We start from the raw sequence: 19,187 nt of genomic DNA, 5'->3' as shown, positions 1-19,187 counted from the left end.
AGAATCATCTCTCATCATGTCTAGCTTGGCAGTATTATACATACATTGAATCGATCAATCTATAGGCGTACACGACATTCAGGTTCACCTGGCTCACCGATACGCAGCCGTTTCCTTCTCGCACCAATCCCAGAATCTCTCTGCTACACCAGTCCCACCCTCGGTCGTGGGCGACAATGCCTTTTTGATTTGGGGAGGGATCGGTCCAAATCGACCCCAAGGAATGATGAATGCTCCATTATGGTTGGCTGTTATCTGAGGGGAGAGGGCAGCGAAAAGCTCAGAGTATGCACCATAGCGAGGAGGCTTAAAGGCAAGGCCCTACACCTGCTATTAGCTCGTGGCTCCTCGATCTGCGAGACCATCGACTTACCATAATAGTACTAATAATGGGAGCACCATGTCGTTGTAGCTCAGTCTTCATAAGACCCGGGTTAACGCTCTATCGTGCATTAGTGCCAGCACTGCCACATGTGAGGGGGGAGACCAACCAGACTCAGAATCCCATCTTTGCCCGTACGTCTGGCCATCTCGCTGGCAAAGAAGACATTTCCAACTTTGCTCTGCATGTAATTTTCCATGGGGTCCTTGAGCACCGCAGGTGCTCCGGTTCGATCGTCAAACACAAATCCGCCGCGTACAACACTGTGAGCGATAATAGAGGATAGCCATACAACTCGCACGCTATCTTTTGGGGCATTTGCCGCGGTTTGTTTTAAGAGTGGGAGAAGGAGGTCGTTGAAGGTGAATGGGCCGAGGCAATTGGTTCCCATCTCAAGATCATGTCCCTGTGCGATGTTAGCCCCGCTATGTCGTTGACCCTTACACTGTGTCCGGACATACTAGAATGGTTGTACTGCCAGCTGGTGGCCTCATAACACCAGCATTGTGGATCAAGATATCCAGTCGAGTCTCTCGTCGCAAGACCTCTTGTGCGCTAGCCTTTATGCTGCATAAATCAGAGAGGTCAAGCAACAGGAATCTCAGGGTGCCTCGACTCCCTGCGCATTCTGCAGAGTCCTTGATCGCCGTGATGGCCTTGGCAGCTTTGTCCGAGGAGCGCGCCGCGAGGTAGACGGTGGCATTCTTCGAATATAAGATGACGGCAGACTGGTAGCCGACGCCCGAGGATGATCCTGTAACAATAGCGACCTTGCCAGTGAGGTCTGGAATGTTGTTTTCCGTAAAGCTGGGAGCAGGAGGGAAGGCCTGGTCGATAGCGATAGGCATCGTGGAAGGACAAATTGAAAGTACCGATGATCACAGTCCTGATGCTGCCTAGGGTATTGTTGATGATGGTGGTGGTGAGCAGTGTACGACGGAGTATATACCCCATTTTATACCACTCGAAGCCGGAGATTGGGCGCTGTATAGTCCCGGGTTCCCGGACTCCCGGAGAACGCTGGGGCTGAAGGGGCGCTAGCATCTCCGGGCCGGTGCTAAGAGTTAGCTTAGCCAACCCTATATGGGATCCACCCAGCCGTGGTGTACAGCACACGCAGCTTTGGGTGCCTAACTGGCGGTCATGCTCCCTAAAAGTATCTTCTCCTTTTGACTGTGCGTTTCTGCATGAGCATAAGGACACTCGCCCAACGAGCCAGTGCCCTTCTATCGGCCGCTGAAAGCTGTTGACCATTACCATATAGACATCCATGACCCTCTTCCAAGAACGCTTTGATGGCGTTGCCTATAACAGGTAGCTTTGAGTGCCAGTCATCAAAGGCAAACATGCAGTATTCTGCTCCACTCGCTCTTATATCATCCGGTCTTTTGAGGATAGCTATCCCTCGCTGTTTGGCAATGTCCGGTACTTGAAGAAGCGGGAGGATACTGACATCCTTCTTCGAGCCCATCATGTGTGACCTTCCTTCGTTGGTCAAGTCTATAAGCCCAGAGCATTCCGTGAACGCGTGGCGTTGTGCGTCGAAGCAATTCCAGAAGTACTGGGAAATTGCGGCTTTGCTTTGGTCTTCTGTCCAGCCGTGAGGACCTGCGTGCCCTTTAGAAGCCTGTAGGTAAAGACATTGATTCTTGGCTGCGGCCTGTACTACTTCCGCTATGGGGAGGTATCGAACCGGATGGAGGAGGCGGATCGCCCGCGTAGAGGCTTCAGGCTTCCTTCGAAATTCATCGTTGACGGTTGAAACTTTACTGACTGCTGTAAGGGCTTCAATGGCTTCCTTTGACGCTGTTATGCAGGAAAGCTCTTTGACCAATGTCCAGCTCTGATAATCAAATCTCGCTCGCCATACAAGACAAACATAGAGATTACGCGCTCTCCGGAGCTCATGTTCAGCGTCCCCACCCCAGGCCTTTCGTAACCTGCTGATATATCCCGATTCGACAACAAATGGGTCGTTTCGATTGAATAGTGACAGGAGTTTTCGGGCAGTCTCTCCGGTGTCTGCGGGGCCCATAGCCCTCAGTATGTCATTTAGCCCGTAGGCAACTTCAGGAAGAGAGACATGCCGAAATAGAAGCTTTACGTCCTCCTTGCCTGTTCGCACGACATATTGAGCCCAAAGACCCCTGTCATCGCAATTATCATTCATTGCTGCTTGAGGTGGCTTGGGTGAATGTGCCGCAGAGACGGTCGGAATAGAGGCTTCTCCACCCATTGGGTCTGTACGGGTATCTGTGCCCTCCACGGTAGCAGCATTTGTAGAGCCTACCTCGGTTGTTTTTGCTGTTTCGATGCTTGGTATTGGCTCAAAACCGTTGTCATAAGGTTCTTCAGGAATTGCTGTCGGATTTGAGCGCTTTCTTGGATGTACCTGGTCGTGTGTATCTGTGCCGTCCATGGTAGTAACCGTAGACTCTCGTCCAACTGCTCTTTCCGATTCGATCTCTGAGCTGGCTTCGACAGAGTCGTTAACGAATATCGCAGGAATGCTTTTTGGACTTGGGTTTTCCCTGGGCTGTGTATCCTCGTGGCCACTTTCGGCTCCAATCTTGATTTCTACCTCAGACCGGGCCCTCGCGCCTTGGGCATCTTCAGGTAAGTCTAACCTGGGAGTGATTGATCTGGACCTCGACGTGTCACGAGCTAAGCCATTCTCGAGACAACGGGCCTCATCGAGGGCCCTTGAAGCCTCAATCTTGATGTCTACCTCAGACCGGGCACCCTCTTCTTGAGCATCTTCAGGCATGCCTCGCCTGGGGGTGTTTGATCTGGACCTTGATGGGTCACGGGCTAAGCCAGGCTCGAGGAGAACCACCTCATCAAAAGTGCTTGACGAAGCAATCATAGAATAGTTCGGTCCTGCCCGTCGGCGCAGGCTGGACATCACCTGCTCGGTAAAAATGTCTCTTGCCCAGTCACATATCAAGTCAATGATCAAAAGAAGTTGCAAAGACGAGTCATGACGAAGAATGCAACCATGCCATAGGTCGATGATCCGCTTCATATCCAAAATCAGCTCGTATCATGACGCTGGGCTTTGAGAAACTTACTACACGAGCCCGACCTGGGACACATCCATAGACTCTCCATTCATCTCCACGATTAGCCAGAAACCATACTAGCGGACTCATCTGTGCTGAACCGGCAGTTTCCAGGCGTTTCTGAATATCCAGCATGGCGCGAATTGGAAAAGCTGTCTGTCGCTCAATCGAGTCGAATCCAACGGTGCGCTTTTCCGATTTCGCCTCTATAACAAGAAACGGAAAACACGAGTCCATATCGTCCTTGATGACGGTGGGAGTTATATCGTCGTTTGCGGCCATCAAGCGCTTTATATCATGGGTTCTTTCCAGACTGATGACGCGGTCAGGTTTGTGATGTGCCAGTACTTTATTCTGTATTTCAAGCATTGAATTGTCAACGACAGTGCAGCTTGCGTGTGCCATGAATGACTGCTGCGGCGTTGACTCGGCCTACGAGAGGTTCGTGTTTAGTCAATGACAAAATGAAAAGTCAGGGTCACCTACCAGCCATTTTGCTCTCACAGACTCTTCACAACGGCAGAGACTTCTAGTTGATCGTATCCGCTTCAGCTTTTCGGTTGCTAGTGGGCAAGATGGAAGGGCCTGTATATCTGAGAGCCAGCGACGTTTATTGCACATATGGCTTGCCAGTCAGCCTCTCGTCCATAGAATAGCTTAAAGCTACCTACCAGTCGACTTCAGCTTTGAACCGTTGCAGGATCAACTCTTCAGTCTCCATCCGCCAGGTCTCCTCGTTGGCAGAGGACATGCGTAAGTTATACGCTCGGCTGACAAGTTCCTCCACTCGATTGCTCATCTGGGCCACTTGCAGAAGCCTTGCGATGTCGTTTCTCACATCTGTTCTGTAGTAGTCTTCATAGCAAACTTTTTCGGCATCCCTCACTAAAGCGAAAATTGAGCTGTACTTCTCAGGCCAGCCGCGCGGTCGGACGGGACCTTCGATTGAGATATTGTACTTTTCGAGCAGTGCCCGCTGTTGCTCCGGACTCGATTTTCTTGCGGTAGGTGGCATGGCCGATAGATTCTGGGTTGAATACCATCCGGACTTGTCAGTCTCTTAAGAGGTGGGAGGTAACCCCCCATAGGATAAGGACAGGTGGGCAAGTGACGTTTCATTTCTTGTTAAATTGTGCAAGATGAGTGGTCTGGCGATCGAGTTGATCGAGCTGCAGTAGCGTGGCGCCAACAGTGTGCGTTTGCGAACCAACAAAATGTCCTAGCGATCCAAGCTTATCGTATGGGTGGTTATTCAAGTTTAGTGAGGTTCTATTCTTAGTCTGATTAGGGATGCAGCTCCTTCTCGGCACAGGCGGCGGCCAGCGCGATATTCTCTCTCTACGTACTAGTGAGACGGTTTTGCTCATACTACTAGTTAGTAGTATGGTAGGGCTCTTGCATCATTCATGTCTTGTACTTCTGTATTTCGATCGTCTTAGCAGCATTCCAAATTAGGACGCCAGCGCGTAACTACCAGCATAGAGGGCATAGGGAGTAAGTTACTGCAACAAAAATAGGATACGAAATCATCGTAGGAGAACAAACCTTACGTGTCCAGCAGAGATCGTGAGAAGATACCCTTTATTTCCTCATCAACTCCCTCACAGCCACGTCCAAAATCAACATTGCATATCCCCGGTGCATCCTAGCCGACCACTCCGGAATTGTCTTTTGCTTGTCCAGACCCCCCTCCTCGGGAACAACCTCATAATCATGCGCCGAGGCAAATCTCACATCAACAAAGGGCCCCTCGCCCTCTAGCCCAGGCACCTCGTACGGTTCGGACACACTCAGCTCATGCCGACCACCGGACATAAGTCGCCACGGATACCCCCAGCGCGCGATCTTCTCGAAGAACTCGCGCGGCTCATCGGACATCTTCCACGAGCCGAGGAGGCCATGCGGGGAGTCTGGAGATGGAGGGCGTTCAACGATGAAGATGCCGTGGAGGAGGGGACGCTTTATCTCGGTGACTTGCTCGCTCGATTCGGAATTGGAATCGGTACCGGGGATGACGGGGATTGGGTTGAAGGCATCTGGTGTGTCACCAATGTCACCAGGGTTGAATTTGCGCTCTGTGAAGAAGCCGATCACGCTCCCTTCGAAGCGGAAGAGGCGGCTTCCGAAGACGGATCGCGCCCATGTTGTGCTAAGGGTCGCGTTGTCTGCGGTTGTGATCTCACTGGGGTTATCAGTCCGTGCTAGGAGAGCTTTGAGTGGTATGCGAGCTGCGTATATGTCGATGTGAGGACTGTGTTGTGTTGATGGGGAGCTTGGTGTGCGGAACTCGAGACTGGATGTTGAGTCGTCAACAGGGAGTCGGGGGTAACGCGACTCGAGATTGCTTATTCCGCGATGGACGGCGTAGCCACCAATGACTGGCGGAGCCAAAAGAAAAAACAGATGTCGTGCTCCCGTAGCCATTGAATGCTTCTTGGTTCTGAAGAGAAGTTGTTGCTGGGAGAGCAGCAAGCCCGATATTTCCGCGTCATGGCATGATTGCTTGGGCTTGGGGGCTAAAAGCGGGGATCATCGAGTAGCACACTCTTTGTCACAGGGTAGGTGAGCCACGAGATACAATCTAATTCCATCTTTCAACTTCTCAACGAGAAATGAACCAGGAAGAAAGTGAAATCCGAAAGCTAATAATAAAGCAAAGGGAATCAACGGCAGTGGGTCCCGGTCGATCTACCTAAAATCGCCTTATCCACGGTTCCCCATATCTCAATTCCAACCCGATTTTTTTCCCTGCACCATCACACTTTTCAACTCACCTCAACATCACCTCCCCTACTTAAACTCAATAAAACAAATACAATGACGACTCCGAGCGATTCCCTCGATGACATTTTCGGATCCTCCTCTCCCGACGCTCACACCACCCCAACGCCCCCTCTCCCAGCCCCCCGCACAACCCTCGAACCCTCCGAGCTCCCGTCCCTCCGCCGCCAACACGTCACAGCCGGCTACCGCGACGGCATCTCCGCCTCGAAAGCTGAACACGTCCAGCGCGGTTTCGATGCCGGGTTTCCGATTGGTGCGCAGCTGGGTATGCGCGCGGGGACAATTCTGGGAATCCTAGAGGGGCTAGTAAGGGGGTATGAGAGTCGGGCTGGGTCGGCGGTTATTAGGAAGCCTGGGGTTAAGGCCGGTGCCACGGAAAGTGTGGGTAATGGAGGATTGGAGGAAGCGAGACGCGTGAAAAGGAAGCAGGTGTTGGCTCTCTATAAGCAGGCGGTCAAGGAGCTAGGAGTGCAGGCTGTTTTTGCGGGTTTGGAGGAGGGGAAGGATGGGGAGAAGCCGGAAGCTCAGCTCTTGAAGAAGGGAGACAAAGCGCTTTCGCCGTGGGAGGGGAAGGTGTTTGTTGCGGCTTGGGAGGAGAACGCGATGGATACACTAGAGGCGAAAAGTGAGAATGGTGCCGATGGGGATTCGGATGAGAAGGAGGGAGAGGTGGTGAAGGGTTCTGCTGGACAGAGCTAACCAAGGCTGTGGATTAATTTCTCTTCATATCCACCTTACCCTACCCTTCTGTACCCTGTGCAGCTTCCAGCGCTGTTGCTGCACAGCTGCTGCTGGCCCGAACCTCCTCGCCCAGCCTTTTTTTCGCTGTGGAAGCCGGAAGAGGCTTCTGCGCATTCCTCCTGCACAGCACCGCAGCAGGGTGCATCGCGGAGCGCGGAAACCAGCCGGGCTTTTGATACCCAACCAGTTCTGAAGATCGCCTGCAAGGTCGAGATGGTGGTCCCGCGCCGCGTCGCGTCTTGCCTCTGCCCTTGCTGGTTACGATGCACGCCCGAGTAGGATCTCCAGCAAGGAAGTCGAAATCTCCGAGCTCTGAAGAGAATATTCGCAAAAAAAAAAAGGCATTAAATCTGTGCTTATTTGAGGATCTGTACTGGTACTCTGTGACGCCGCAAAGATGCGGTCGACAAATGTCGCCTGTTAACCCTGAGGTACAAGCGCGCATCCGCAACCCGAGTGTAGTTCAATGCCACGATCATGTTGGACAGACAGTAAATATCTACACTATTGAAAAGATACTTTTAACAAAGGGATCAAAGTTGGATAACCTAGAACTGAGCCAGATCTTCGAAGTAGATCGACGGGTAGTCAAAGCCCTAAGTTCAGATCCCGCCCAAGGGATGCGCCTACCAAGGGGCGCAAGACAAAACAAAACAAACGAATCAGGCAGCCAGCCAGCATAGGGCTCTGTCACTCGTTCAGTGTCTCTGGCCTAGCCCTCGCCGAGATTGCGACCTGGTACGCGGCCGTTGAAAGAGCATGGCTACGTACGACGTACATGGTAGATATGTCGCGTGCCACCGTACCACTCTGGAGGGGGCGGCTAGGGTAGGATGCGAGAAAACACCGTCACACCAGGGAATTCCTCTCCCGAGCATTCTTAGACTGATCCCATTGTCATTCTGCCGGTATACTCAAGAAGTTTAAGCTTAGAAGTGTAAAGAGAAGAATGATAGAGTGTCTGAATCCTTCTTTTTTTGTGTAATGTTGAAGATGTAAGGAAATAGTTATCAGTAGATGGACGTTAGGTCAATCAGACGTAACACAAATTGAGAGAGATAGTAACAGAAAAGGGGAAAAAGAGAGAGAGAGAGAGATAGCCTTCTGCGATGGCTTTCCATACATAGTAATGATATTTGAGGTAAAGGAAAGGACACATTGCATGTATCATAAGAGAGTGTTGCAGCGAGCCTGTGGCGAGTAATGGATGAGATATCCAGCGCCGTTTCATAAGTCATCGTAGATCATCCACCACGAACTCCATGAAAAGTATCGTAAGACATTATAGTAGAACCAAGTGAAAGACGTAGTCGTTCGGCATCGTTTCGATAGTAGTGAGTGCACAGTGCGTTGACCCGAGCCGGTAATGAAGTGTACAGCATAATTCCAACGCCGTTCCAGCTTTTGGGGGGAGAAAACAAACAGAAAATGGCAATTACATAGCTTTTCGCGGTCGAGGAGATGCAATATCACCGTGGCAGCCAAGTACTCGCAGAGACTCCCAGACACGTTTGTATAGGGGCGGGCGAGCGAGGGTTAGGCTGTGATGAATTGTCCTGTCAGAGCGCTCTTCGCGGCAGAATGTGCACATCTTCTCCCGCTCCGCGGACAGGGAAGTTTCGGGACTAGTGGAGCGCTGACGACGGCGGGACTTGGCCTGGATGGCCGCAGCAGCTGTTGATCGGTCAATGCCATAGGTCTGCGATTTGGCGCTGTTCCGACGGGATCTAGGATGAACCAATGAAGTAGTCGAAGGTGCGACGAGGCGAAGAGTCTGGTGTGCAGTTGGGCGTAAGATATCTCTCCCAGCTCGAGCTTGGATGGCGGTCTTTAATGGGCTAGCATATTGCTGCTCCTGTGGATAAGGGTCTGGCATTGTTGGGAACTTTTCTAGCGCTGTGTTGTTATTGCCATGCGCTGTGGTAGTCTGCAGCTTCGGCGTCGACTTGGCGACTCGAAGCTGAACCCGGCTGCGGACTTTTTTCAAGGTATCAATAGGCTTTCGAGAGAGGGGCGTGTCTTCACCGTCCGAATCTGATTCCCAGACCGACTGTTCAGGATGCATTTCCGATGTGGATGTCGAGGGCCTCTCCCGCATTGACGGTGGTGCTGTTGGTGGCGGCCGGTCGACTGAAGGCGACGGTGGTCCTGGACTGGGCACTGGGCTGGGGCACTCATTGGCCGGAATGAATAGAGCCTGATCAAAGTGTGACCGATGTGGCTCGAGCGTTACAGGGTTAATGAGACTTGGAGGAGAGATCATGGACGGCTCAATGACTAGCCGGCTAGGTGGCTGCTTCTTGGTCGGGTGTGAAGTAGAAGGACGTGGAACGGCTGGAAGAGATGGAAGTGGCTTTACCCGCAGGGGTAAAGCTTCCTGATTTCTTGCAGGCATGGTAAGTGTTTCCGAAGATGCGTTCGGTAACACACGCTGGGGTTTGGAGTCTCGAACTGGCGATGAGGGCTCGGTAGGGAGTAGTGTTGCTTGGGATCGATTCAGAGGTGTGGACCAGTATGGAAACGTGGGAATGACAGGGCTTTCTTGTGCGTGTTTGGAAAGGAGAGACAGTTGCTCGGTAGCTTTTACGACAGTGTCTGGATATATCGGAGCGGAGTAGTTGGAGGAGAAGGAGCTGCTGGGTGTCAAGTCCGGTGTGGTTTCTGTAGTATGAGTGTCTGCCCACGGCTGGGCGCCAATCTGCTGCAGGCCCAGTTGATGCTCAATCTCTACCACAGATAGTGTTGACCGGTCAATGTTTGCTTGGGATCTGATGGTTCGAGGCGCGACGCTTGGAACTGGAAGCTCTGCAGGAGGTTTCACCACGGATAGCATAAAGTATCGTTCAACCTCGTCGCCAGACCTCGCATCACGGAAGCCCTGTTGGCAAGATCCCCAGCTGCCGGTGCTGGTTAGGGAATGTTCAAGGTAGAAAGGGTCAGGATTCGTCTCGTCTGGGAAGTCGGAGCCGCGAGGAGGATAGAATGAGGAAGCGCGTTTCTTCTGGGGCGAGAGTGTGGGCGGCAGGCCGACAGTTGTCTGTGATCTATTCCGGCTCTTGGGAATAGCGTTGAATTCGCCGGGGAACCGAGAGTATCCGTTAGCCATGGGCTTTGATGTAGTGGATAAACGAGTGAAGAGCAAAAGGGGGGTGAGGAATGAGCAGGAGTCTGGCGGGGTGACTGGGGCAGTGTTTATAGACGAAGCACTGACAGACGATCCTCAGCCCAGACGCCCTAGAGGCCAGCCACAGACGAGCCGCCGACGCATGCCAATGCAGCATATCGTGTAAACAAAGCTTTGACCTTGCATGATCTCCTTCCCCAGGGATGGCCCTGCTGCAGCAAGGCGATCGATGCTGCTGCAAGGAGGCCCTTCCGGATGGAGCTCCGCAAGCTTTCCAGCTTCCTTGGATTTCTTCCTGGTTTTCTTGGATTTTATTCCTGGTTCTAAAATACTTCAACAATGGCCTCTGTCCTCGAGCAATGGGATTAAACCTGTTTCTACAGTGCAACACTAGGGCAGCGACGTGCTCATCAACAGCCGAATCAGCTCGACGGCTGTTAAACCAGGATACCAAGTCTTGTCAGGTTCAAAGTACGGGAGTTTGCTGCAGTGACCAGTCTGCAGAAAGCACTGCAAGATCGATCATGTACCGTTGCGCGTCCCAAGTACTGGGAGGCTTGGGAGCCTTGAGCGCGGAGCTGTGGATGTGATATCACCGTATCATCGTCTTAGAGTCCGCTCGGGCCTGCAGAACCTACAATAGCGAAGGCGAGAGCTCAAGCACCAGGACACTCAATTGCTGGGCCAGTCTCTCGGTGTGTTTGGGGGACGTGAGGAAGAGCAGAATCTGCTGTAGAGGCCCGCATTCCTCAAGTTCATTCCGGTTGCTGTGACACTCCGACGAGCTTTTCAGTAATGACCATCCCTGCGTATCGATTAGTTGAACAAGCCGCGAATTACTCCGTACCTTGTTCTGCCTGTCGAAATCTCGGAACCTTTCCAAGTTGTCACTAGTTTGTTTGCTCAAGCCCCGAATTTGACCTATCGTAAAGCTTCTCCCACTCTTTTTTTCCGGTACGTTTGAAACCAGGCTGGCGCCTGATAAATCAACTGGGATAAATAGTTATGGAAAAAGAAGATAGAACTTGGATTTGTAATTGGTGCGGCTTGTGCTGCGAAGCACTCCGGTCACTGTTCCATGCCTCAAGCCGTGGTTCCAGCAAGCTGGAGACTTGCCCTCAGGGTTGCAAATCCCTTGACCTATAGGTCCCCTATTGCTAAGGCATTATTACCGGAGCCAAATTGCCAGTGAAACTTCTTCTGCCGAAACTCTAGCTACGCGTCGCACGGTCGAGTCATGTCCTGAGCGCGCACCCAGGCAACCATGAACAGAAACTCAGTCAACCGGCATCAAGTCAGGAAAAGATGTAGCCTCGACTCTCGAGTCCAGATCTAGCGGTTCGCCTCTCGGGGAAGAAACAGAGGTGCATCGCCCACATTCTTCATGCTGCAGCTGTCTGTGACTGGTGCAGTGGTGTGAGCGAGAACGGTTATCGACTGCATGGACCCGCTGGTTTTGAATTTATGCATGATCGTCATTGCGGTGCATATCCCGAGGCAGACAGATTACAGCGCAAAGTACGTACTTCTAAATAAGGTTAGAGCGCTATATAGTTTATACGCCCGCTTTCTGATACTAGATAGTAGACGCGATCGTGGAATTTGTATAGCTACCGAGAGTTAGAGCACGGAAAACCCAGGCCCTAGTCTGTGTGTGCTTGCAACTTGCAAAATCAGGGCAGGCAAGAATCAGTCGGTGCTTGTGCGACGATGCAAGAGATATTTACTAAGATTTACTCGTATACAATTCTCATTGGTCCCCATGTTGCATTAAAAGCAAAATACCCCTGTCATTATTCACCTTGGGTCTGGAAACAAATGTGCATAGATCACAACCCAAGAGTTGTACAACTTCAGCATAAGTCATGAACTCCGTTCCCTGAAGGTCAGCTGGGGGGGTCTAGCCCTTGTATGAGATGATTTGACCAGGTCAGCGTGTTATCTCCTCGATGTTAGAAGAAATTGGTAGGACTAGGCGAGAAGAAGACGAATAGTGACGGCGCTGCTGTACAGACTTGCGCTCACAATTACTGTGACCAGTAAATCAGAGACCTCTCACCTTTCTTGAGAGTAGTAGTGGAGCTGTGCTGGTGGTTTCACAAGTCAAATTCATACTACCTCTCAGGGCGATGCTTCCATTATATATAACAGAGAGAAACGTCACTATGGTGCCAGAAACTCACAAGCATCTACACATCTATTTCGATCAATGACACTGAAGGGGATCTTATTCGCTTACTAACATAGGTAGTTAGCCTGTGGAGAATATTGAGTAGAAGTCTTCCTCGAATCGACATGATAAGTCGTGTATAGCATCTTCAAATATGTGACACATGGGCCTCGGCAACATCATAGTGTTTGGCCCACCACTCAAACTGCCCTTTTCAGATGCGCTTACTGCAACGACATTCACTTGGGGATTTTCGACTTTCGCGTGAGTACCAGCATTATTTGAGCTTGACCGGGTTCGGGTTCAGAGACTGTCGTTGACGTTGCAGTATCGTGGCCAGACCCGCCAGAGTTTCAGGCAGAACATTCCTTGCCCTGCAAACAATATGTACCAGTAGGTACCGTACATGCATGTACGCTGATCTGACCTCATCGAAGGTATGAAAAAGCGGCTCGCTCCACCCTCGGCTGCATCTCAAACATCCGCAGACACGATTGCCTTTGGGAAGCTGTGAGGGTATTCCTGCGCACTGCTAATCCTCATGACCCCATTGATCGACTTCGAGTCCACATTCCTGAGATCTGTAACTCTGGTGGAGGTCAAGAGCCGATCCATTGGGCTGGAAAAGCGAGATAGAGAGAAAGGCATGGTCTGCAAGATTTGATGTGGTAGGGGTTGGTTGATTCTCGTCAAGGGCTGGCTGTAAACAAGGACATGAGAAGTAGCCGAGTCATTCAAAACAACATTGGTAAAGAGCATGATGAGGCTGAGGAAAATAAGCACGGAAGCAAAATGTCCGTGCTTTGAGAGACAAGACCAATAACAGACAACTCCAGTCTGCTGGACCTGAAACATGCTGCAAGGTACTACTCAGGCCTCGACATCCTTGGAAGATCGCATCTCGATCATTTGCTCAATACAGAGATTTTCGCCTGCGGTTGCCTCGACCCCTGTCTCGGGCGCTGTTCGGTTGGTGTATATGTATGTAGATGAGGCTGGTATATGCAACTCCTTGATCGTAGCGCCAAAAGGAGAAACCATCCCACCAGACTGGAAGCAAACAGAGGCTGGGCCTCCTTTGTTTCTCAACTTTCCCTCGTTCAGCGGAGATTATTGCCATAGTTTGCCCATTAGGGCTGTCCAAGTTGAGAGAGAGGGAGCGATGCCGGGTAGAAACAGTATGTGAGGCAGAGACTGGCCAGCCTATAATCCTGGCGAAGACAAACCTGCGCCATCCAACCCCACTGGTCACGGTTGACTGCCAGCTCATCAGGCCGGAAAACATGATCTGGCTCCCGACTGTGGTCTGGCGGATATATGTATCTAGCACCTCTTCGTTCGTAACCTCTCTCGCGGGTGTTCAGACATCAATTGTCGCCTGATGTTCACTCTGTGCCGTCATTTCGGGAACTGGCCTGGAGAGGTAAGGTAGGCCGGTCCTTGCTGGGTTCAAATTAAAGCCCAACCCACCATTTCTGGTATATAAAAAAGAGATCTTCTGAAAGCTATGAGCTGAGGAATTGACCTGTGAAAGTCGCCTCGAACAATTGAGCCCAGGAGCCCAGGAGCCCAGAGGATTGCCCAGTTTAAAGACTCGAGCGAAGGAAGCATTGATTACGGTACCCGGCCGATACCGTTTCTTTCTCAGTAGTCTGGCGTAATTTGCGGCAGACTCGCGCAGCCCAAACTTACGTGACAGCAGCGATACGGATTCGCTGACCTTCTCTGAGCCCCCTTCAACAATCCCATCTCCAACTTCTTCCTCGACTTTCGACCAACATCGTCGATTGAGCAAACGCGGCTCTGTCGCGGCTGTCTCTCGCCTGCCCGCAGCCATTGGACTCGGTCAGATCTGCTCTATGACCACTGCGGGCCTATATAAGTGCTCGTTGTGGTCGAGGAGCAGGAGTCCGGCTTGCAGCTCTCGTTCTTCCCAGCCATCGTAATTCCACCAGAACGGGGACTCTCATTCGACCAGCCACTGCACAATAATATTCGTCGCCCGCTGCGCTTTGTTGCGCTCTGAGCTGTCTTCTCTTTCCTAGACACTGCGGGCCTTTCTTCATTTTTTTCTCCCTTCGAGACATTCATAATACCCACATTCCGGTGCTGTCAGTTTAGCATCTCGCTGCTGCGTTTCCAGCACCACCTTCAGTCGGAGAAAAGGCCGACAGCTTTCAATTCGGAAGTGCGCTTGGATTGCAGCAGGCCGGTTGAGATTTCAAGGCTCAATTCTCACATTGTCGTCATATCTGCCTCCGATTCAACCACAACCTACCTCAGCAGTGCATCATCCACCTTCCCGCACGCTTGACGAGACCTACGACGTTCACGACCCTTCTACGTTCACGACCCAATCGCAGCAACGCCAGCAGCAGGCTGCTCCTAATCCTGCTCCTAATCTTAGTACTTACCCGTCTAATCGCCCCTCGAGCGCTCTCGATAACCCTCGCACCCTCCGGAGAACATCACGATATTCGCCTCGACGACCCGGTTCGGTAGATGCATCGGGACGCCCTTTTCAAATAGAACAAACTATCCCTGTACTCGTCCGACCTGCCTCCGAACATTTGCGTCAAGCGCCATCATTTACGAGAACCGAAAACGAGGACGAGGATAGTGATTCTGCCCCCGACGATAATCCTCTGACAGCAAACGGGTCGTATTGGCCTCGTCGATCTACCCGTGTCTCCCACAACACAGCTTCAGCAATCCTCTGGGCGTTAGAGGAAGCCATTCGAAAGCCGATCCCATTCACCGCCGACTGGGAAGAAGTGAATGCTTCCATGTCTGACCTAGGTGGCCCCGGTGGTGTGTCGGGACTTGCAGGTAATAATGGCCGGAGCCAGAACGGAGCCTCCCGAGCCGCACAAGGCCCAATCCCCGTTAACACGCATACTGCGAGTGGTGTACGAACGCCCACAGATATCATGAGACAGCGCCGGGATAGAGAAGCTCGTAAAAAGGCTGAACAGGAGGCGAGAAATCGGGAGCAGGAGGAGGCTGACCGTAGGCGGCTTCAGCAGGAGCAGCAGGCCAGGGCGGCCCAGGCATCCGCACAGGCCTACTCTGCTGGCGTTGCTGCCGATAGACCTTCACAGCGACGAGCTGCAGCGAGAGCTCCAGCCGCGTCCGAGCCGAGTCCCCGCCGGACAACAGAGGCTCAGCAGCCTCAAGGGCAGATTCCCTCTGCTCAACCAAGGCAACCTGCCCCGGCTGCCGCATTTCCTCCACAGCCATCCTCACAGACCAAGCTTGCTCCGCAACAAACGCAGCCTCCGCCCAGCCAGCCAGTGACATCCCAGGCTCAGCAACAGACTTCTGGCCAACAATCTTCTCAGCAGCCACGCCGTGTGGCGTTTCCCCATGCCTTTGAACGCTGGGAGACCCTGTCATCTCACTGGGAGGGGTTGACGAGCTACTGGATTCGTAAGCTTGAACAGAACAATGAAGCCCTAGAGCGGGATCCCGTCAGTCAGCAAATGGCCCGTCAGGTGACCGATCTCAGCGCTGCAGGTGCGAACCTCTTCCATGCCGTTGTTGAACTACAGCGCCTACGCGCCTCTTCCGAGCGCAAGTTCCAGCGATGGTTTTTTGACACCCGTGCGGAACAAGAACGGGCCAAGGAGCTGCAGGCTGAGCTGGAAAGACAACTCCGAACTGAGCGACAGGCGCGCGCAGAGGCAGCCAATTCACTCCAAAAGGCAGACAGCGACAAAACCCGCATTGAAGAGCTGCTCAAAGAGATGCGCAGAGAACTCCAGATCTCAAAGGACGAGGCTCGCCGCGCGTGGGAGGAGCTGGGTCGCCGCGAACAGGAAGAAAGAGATCGCACCAATTCCCTTCGTAACGGAGAGCCCACCTTGGTCGGAGGAGTGCAGGTAGTTCCAATGATTGCGGGGATTCCACGACGAGACCCGGGCCGCCCTCCTACTCGAGAGGGCCCCTATGCCGGAGGCGGCGATCGCAATGATCTGTATGGTGATACTCCGGTATCACCAGTGGGAACTGACCCGTTTGTCGAGGGCCAAAGGTCTGTACACGAGCCCGACGTGACAAGTTACTCCCAGGCTCCAGCACCTGCTTCCACCGCTGCTCAAGCTCAGGGACATTATGCTGGCCACTATTATGAGCCAGAGGCCCCGTTTCCTCCTGCCCAAACCACTGCCGGACGTGAACCTAGCATAGGCAGCAGTGAGCCCGGTGAGGATTATGGCTATCAGCAAAACCCCCAGAGTCGCCAGATCATCTATCCCCGGCCAATGTCCGAAGAGAGTGACGAATACGAACACGGTTCGCTGGATGATAGCGAGCCAGGATATGTGACGAGCACCATGCCGCCCACTTCTGGCGCCCTGTACGCCCCCGGTTATGACCAAAACGTGGACTACAGCGGATCCGGATGGGGGCCAGGTTGGGAGTCTCTCACCCCTCGCCATCGCCACCCGACGCGCCTCAGCGACGTCCTTGAAGAGGAAGAACCCCGGACGACTCCCAGCCGTGCGAGCCGCGCCAGCCAGGCGAGCAGGAGCGTACAATGAGCAAAGCGTACATACGTTCTAGCGATCTCTCGGTCACGACGAGTTTCTTCTTCTCTTATCCCAATTTTCTTTTCTGCCGTTGGTCAATATGCGATATCAATAGTTCTCTTGCGATGACATATCTCGCTTTTTCGTTCCATTTCCCCTCATCTCCTCAGTTTTCACTGGTTGTTTCTTTTTCTTTTCGTTTCTCTGTTCCGGTGCATATTTTGGCCGCCTTTTCCTTTCTGTCGGTTGACCTCGTCGGTTGTTTCAGCAGCATAGACTCAGGGGCAGGAAGCGGGAGTAAATCTTGTAATTTTAGTATGATACGATCGTGGATATACGCTTGAATACTAAAAATTCATCTCACAACGTAAACCTGAAGTCAGAAGGTTAGCCATCCACGTGATAATATATGCCTGAGGCAAGAACCTAAACCCAAACAAGCCACATCTGGAGATCTCAAACCACGTCCGAAAAGCCGCACCACTCGACAGCTCTCCCCTGAACAACCTTCTAGCCCATACACAGAGAAGCCGACAAGATGTCATTACCTCTCCGCTCCCTAACGCGGACTTTGACCCGCACATCGCGCACCTGCCACACCCCCTCAATCGCAACCACCCGCCCGATCCTCCCGCAAACCCTCCGCCAAAATGTCTCGGTCACATCCTCAAGAACAACCGCCCCCTTCTCCACAAGCCCGATGCGCAGCAAAGCGCGCACAATGGGCCAGATCCGCGCGCGCAACGCAACGGGCCCCTTTTCGTGGAAATCCGCTCTCCTCTTTGTTCTCACGGGTGCCGGAATGATCGTTTACTTTCGGGTTGAAAAAGACCGGTTGGAGCGGAAGCGCATTGCGGAGATGAGCAAAGGTGTGGGTAAGCCCAAGGTTGGCGGGCCGTTTGTGCTCAAGGATCTCGAGGGCAAGGTCTTTACCGAGGAGGAGTTGAAGGGGAGGTATTCGTTTGTGAGTTTACTTTTCCAAGTTGGGGATATACTAGATTGGATATTTTGGAGATGGACGACGGTTTCACTAAACGATTGTTGCGCAATAGGTTTACTTCGGTTTCACGCATTGCCCCGATATTTGCCCGGACGAGCTGGACAAGATGGCCGAGATTATTGACAAGGTGAAGGAAGCCAACAAGGGAGACAATGTCTTCTTGCCGGTATTCATTACGTGCGACCCTGTACGGGATACGCCGGAAGTTCTGAAGAACTATCTGCAAGAGTTCCACAAGGATATCATTGGCTTGACGGGGACATATGACCAGGTCAAGCAGGTCTGCAAGGCGTATCGGGTGTACTTTAGCACGCCAAAGGATGTGAAGCCTGGGGATGATTATCTGGTGGACCACAGCATTTACTTTTACCTCATGGGTGAGTTCTTTCCTCTTCTCTTTATTGCATCGAAGGATCATCGAAGGAAACTGACGTTGTGATAGACCCCGATGGTGATTTCGTTGAGTGTATCGGACGGCAGGATACGCCCGAATCTGCGACGAAGACGATCATGGAGCACATCAATGACTGGAAGCGAGAAGGCAAGCCATTGAAGAAGGACTAGGCCTTTCGATATTGTAGTAATATCCTCCCAATGTACCTTGTACATTGTACCATGTACCACGACCATGTATTATAGCTCTCCAATCAATCCTCCCCAGACTTGGATATAAGCTTCCCACTCGAGTCCCTCTCCCTATTCTCCCTCCACTCCTTCCCACCATCTACAAACTCCTCCCTCTTCCACACCTCCAACCTCTCCTTGACAATCTCCAAAATCTCCTCTGCACCCCTCCACGCCTCCCCTCTGTGTCCCGCGCCAACCGCAACAATGATACTCGCCTCTTTAACCGGGACAACACCCAGTCTATGCGCGATATACACCCCGTTCAGCCCGTGCTTGTCCACTGCGTCCTTTGCGATCCTCTCAAGGGATTTAAAAGCGAGCTGCGGGTATGTTGTGTACGAGAGTTGCGCGACAGGCCGGTCTTCAAAGGTATCGCGTGTTGTGCCGAGGAAGAGAATGTTTGCGCCGGAGGATGCAGAGGAGACCGCTGAGAGGGCGGGGGTGGGGTCGAGGGGGTCGTAGGTCAATGAGAGGTGGATGGGCGCGTTGGAGTGGGTCGTTGTGACGGTTCGAGGATATGTTGAGGGATCCAGATGGGGAGGGAGGACGTCAGAGGTTTCTGGGTCTTGGGATTGTGGGCTCGAGGTTGCAGAAGACATGGTGGCTTCTGTGATTGAGTGTGTCGCAAAGGACGAAGACGCTGGTGGGACGACACTGATAAGGTTGGAAATATCGGTGCCTTAGGCCGCTGTGGCTATAGATAGGACCCAAACCTGGAAGGAGCGACCAAGGCCGGCTTGAACTGCTCCTTCCTGAAAGTATTTAGGC

At 52.4% G+C, this 19,187-nt stretch overlaps 8 protein-coding genes across 8 annotated transcripts; 3 read left to right on the top strand and 5 right to left on the bottom strand.

The window, feature by feature from the left end:
• Positions 1 to 18: 18 nt before the first annotated feature.
• Positions 19 to 1,381, bottom strand: BJX68DRAFT_87927 (uncharacterized protein). Its single transcript, XM_071049918.1, has 4 exons — positions 844 to 1,381; positions 492 to 788; positions 374 to 442; positions 19 to 321 (listed from the first exon to the last, which is right to left on the bottom strand). The coding sequence occupies exons 1-4, from the start codon at positions 1,228 to 1,230 to the stop codon at positions 94 to 96; spliced, it is 981 nt and encodes a 326-aa protein (XP_070905219.1). The 5' UTR covers positions 1,231 to 1,381; the 3' UTR covers positions 19 to 93.
• BJX68DRAFT_87920 (uncharacterized protein) lies at positions 1,382 to 4,705 on the bottom strand. The gene is made up of 4 exons (XM_071049917.1): positions 4,116 to 4,705; positions 3,931 to 4,069; positions 3,454 to 3,876; positions 1,382 to 3,401 (listed from the first exon to the last, which is right to left on the bottom strand). Exons 1-4 carry the CDS (start codon positions 4,457 to 4,459, stop codon positions 1,533 to 1,535), a joined length of 2,775 nt encoding a protein of 924 aa, XP_070905218.1. The 5' UTR covers positions 4,460 to 4,705; the 3' UTR covers positions 1,382 to 1,532.
• Position 4,706: 1 nt separating this feature from the next.
• BJX68DRAFT_87919 (uncharacterized protein) lies at positions 4,707 to 6,064 on the bottom strand. The gene is made up of 2 exons (XM_071049916.1): positions 4,995 to 6,064; positions 4,707 to 4,863 (listed from the first exon to the last, which is right to left on the bottom strand). The coding sequence occupies exon 1, from the start codon at positions 5,866 to 5,868 to the stop codon at positions 5,026 to 5,028; it is 843 nt and encodes a 280-aa protein (XP_070905217.1). The 5' UTR covers positions 5,869 to 6,064; the 3' UTR covers positions 4,707 to 4,863; positions 4,995 to 5,025.
• On the top strand, positions 6,065 to 6,947 carry BJX68DRAFT_87866 (Yae1 family protein). Its single transcript, XM_071049915.1, has one exon. It carries the CDS (start codon positions 6,262 to 6,264, stop codon positions 6,925 to 6,927), a length of 666 nt encoding a protein of 221 aa, XP_070905216.1. The 5' UTR covers positions 6,065 to 6,261; the 3' UTR covers positions 6,928 to 6,947.
• A 1,457-nt stretch (positions 6,948 to 8,404) lies between these two features.
• On the bottom strand, positions 8,405 to 10,075 carry BJX68DRAFT_261460 (uncharacterized protein; the record flags this gene model as incomplete). The annotated part of the gene is made up of 1 exon (XM_071044147.1): positions 8,405 to 10,075. The coding sequence occupies one exon, from the start codon at positions 10,073 to 10,075 to the stop codon at positions 8,405 to 8,407; it is 1,671 nt and encodes a 556-aa protein (XP_070905215.1).
• Positions 10,076 to 14,575: 4,500 nt separating this feature from the next.
• BJX68DRAFT_87831 (uncharacterized protein) lies at positions 14,576 to 16,972 on the top strand. The gene has a single exon (XM_071049914.1). It carries the CDS (start codon positions 15,050 to 15,052, stop codon positions 16,802 to 16,804), a length of 1,755 nt encoding a protein of 584 aa, XP_070905214.1. The 5' UTR covers positions 14,576 to 15,049; the 3' UTR covers positions 16,805 to 16,972.
• Positions 16,973 to 17,272: 300 nt separating this feature from the next.
• Positions 17,273 to 18,398, top strand: BJX68DRAFT_87811 (SCO family protein). Its single transcript, XM_071049913.1, has 3 exons — positions 17,273 to 17,774; positions 17,845 to 18,169; positions 18,235 to 18,398. Exons 1-3 carry the CDS (start codon positions 17,331 to 17,333, stop codon positions 18,354 to 18,356), a joined length of 891 nt encoding a protein of 296 aa, XP_070905213.1. The 5' UTR covers positions 17,273 to 17,330; the 3' UTR covers positions 18,357 to 18,398.
• Positions 18,178 to 19,187, bottom strand: BJX68DRAFT_87799 (molybdopterin synthase catalytic subunit). The gene has a single exon (XM_071049912.1). The coding sequence runs from the start codon at positions 19,016 to 19,018 to the stop codon at positions 18,440 to 18,442; it is 579 nt and encodes a 192-aa protein (XP_070905212.1). The 5' UTR covers positions 19,019 to 19,187; the 3' UTR covers positions 18,178 to 18,439.

The sequence above is a fragment of the Aspergillus pseudodeflectus genome, assembly GCF_044049435.1.
Source record: "Aspergillus pseudodeflectus strain CBS 756.74 chromosome Unknown BJX68scaffold_2, whole genome shotgun sequence".
NCBI classification, from domain to species: Eukaryota; Fungi; Ascomycota; class Eurotiomycetes; order Eurotiales; family Aspergillaceae; genus Aspergillus; species Aspergillus pseudodeflectus.
This window is presented reverse-complemented; position numbering and strand designations above follow the sequence as displayed.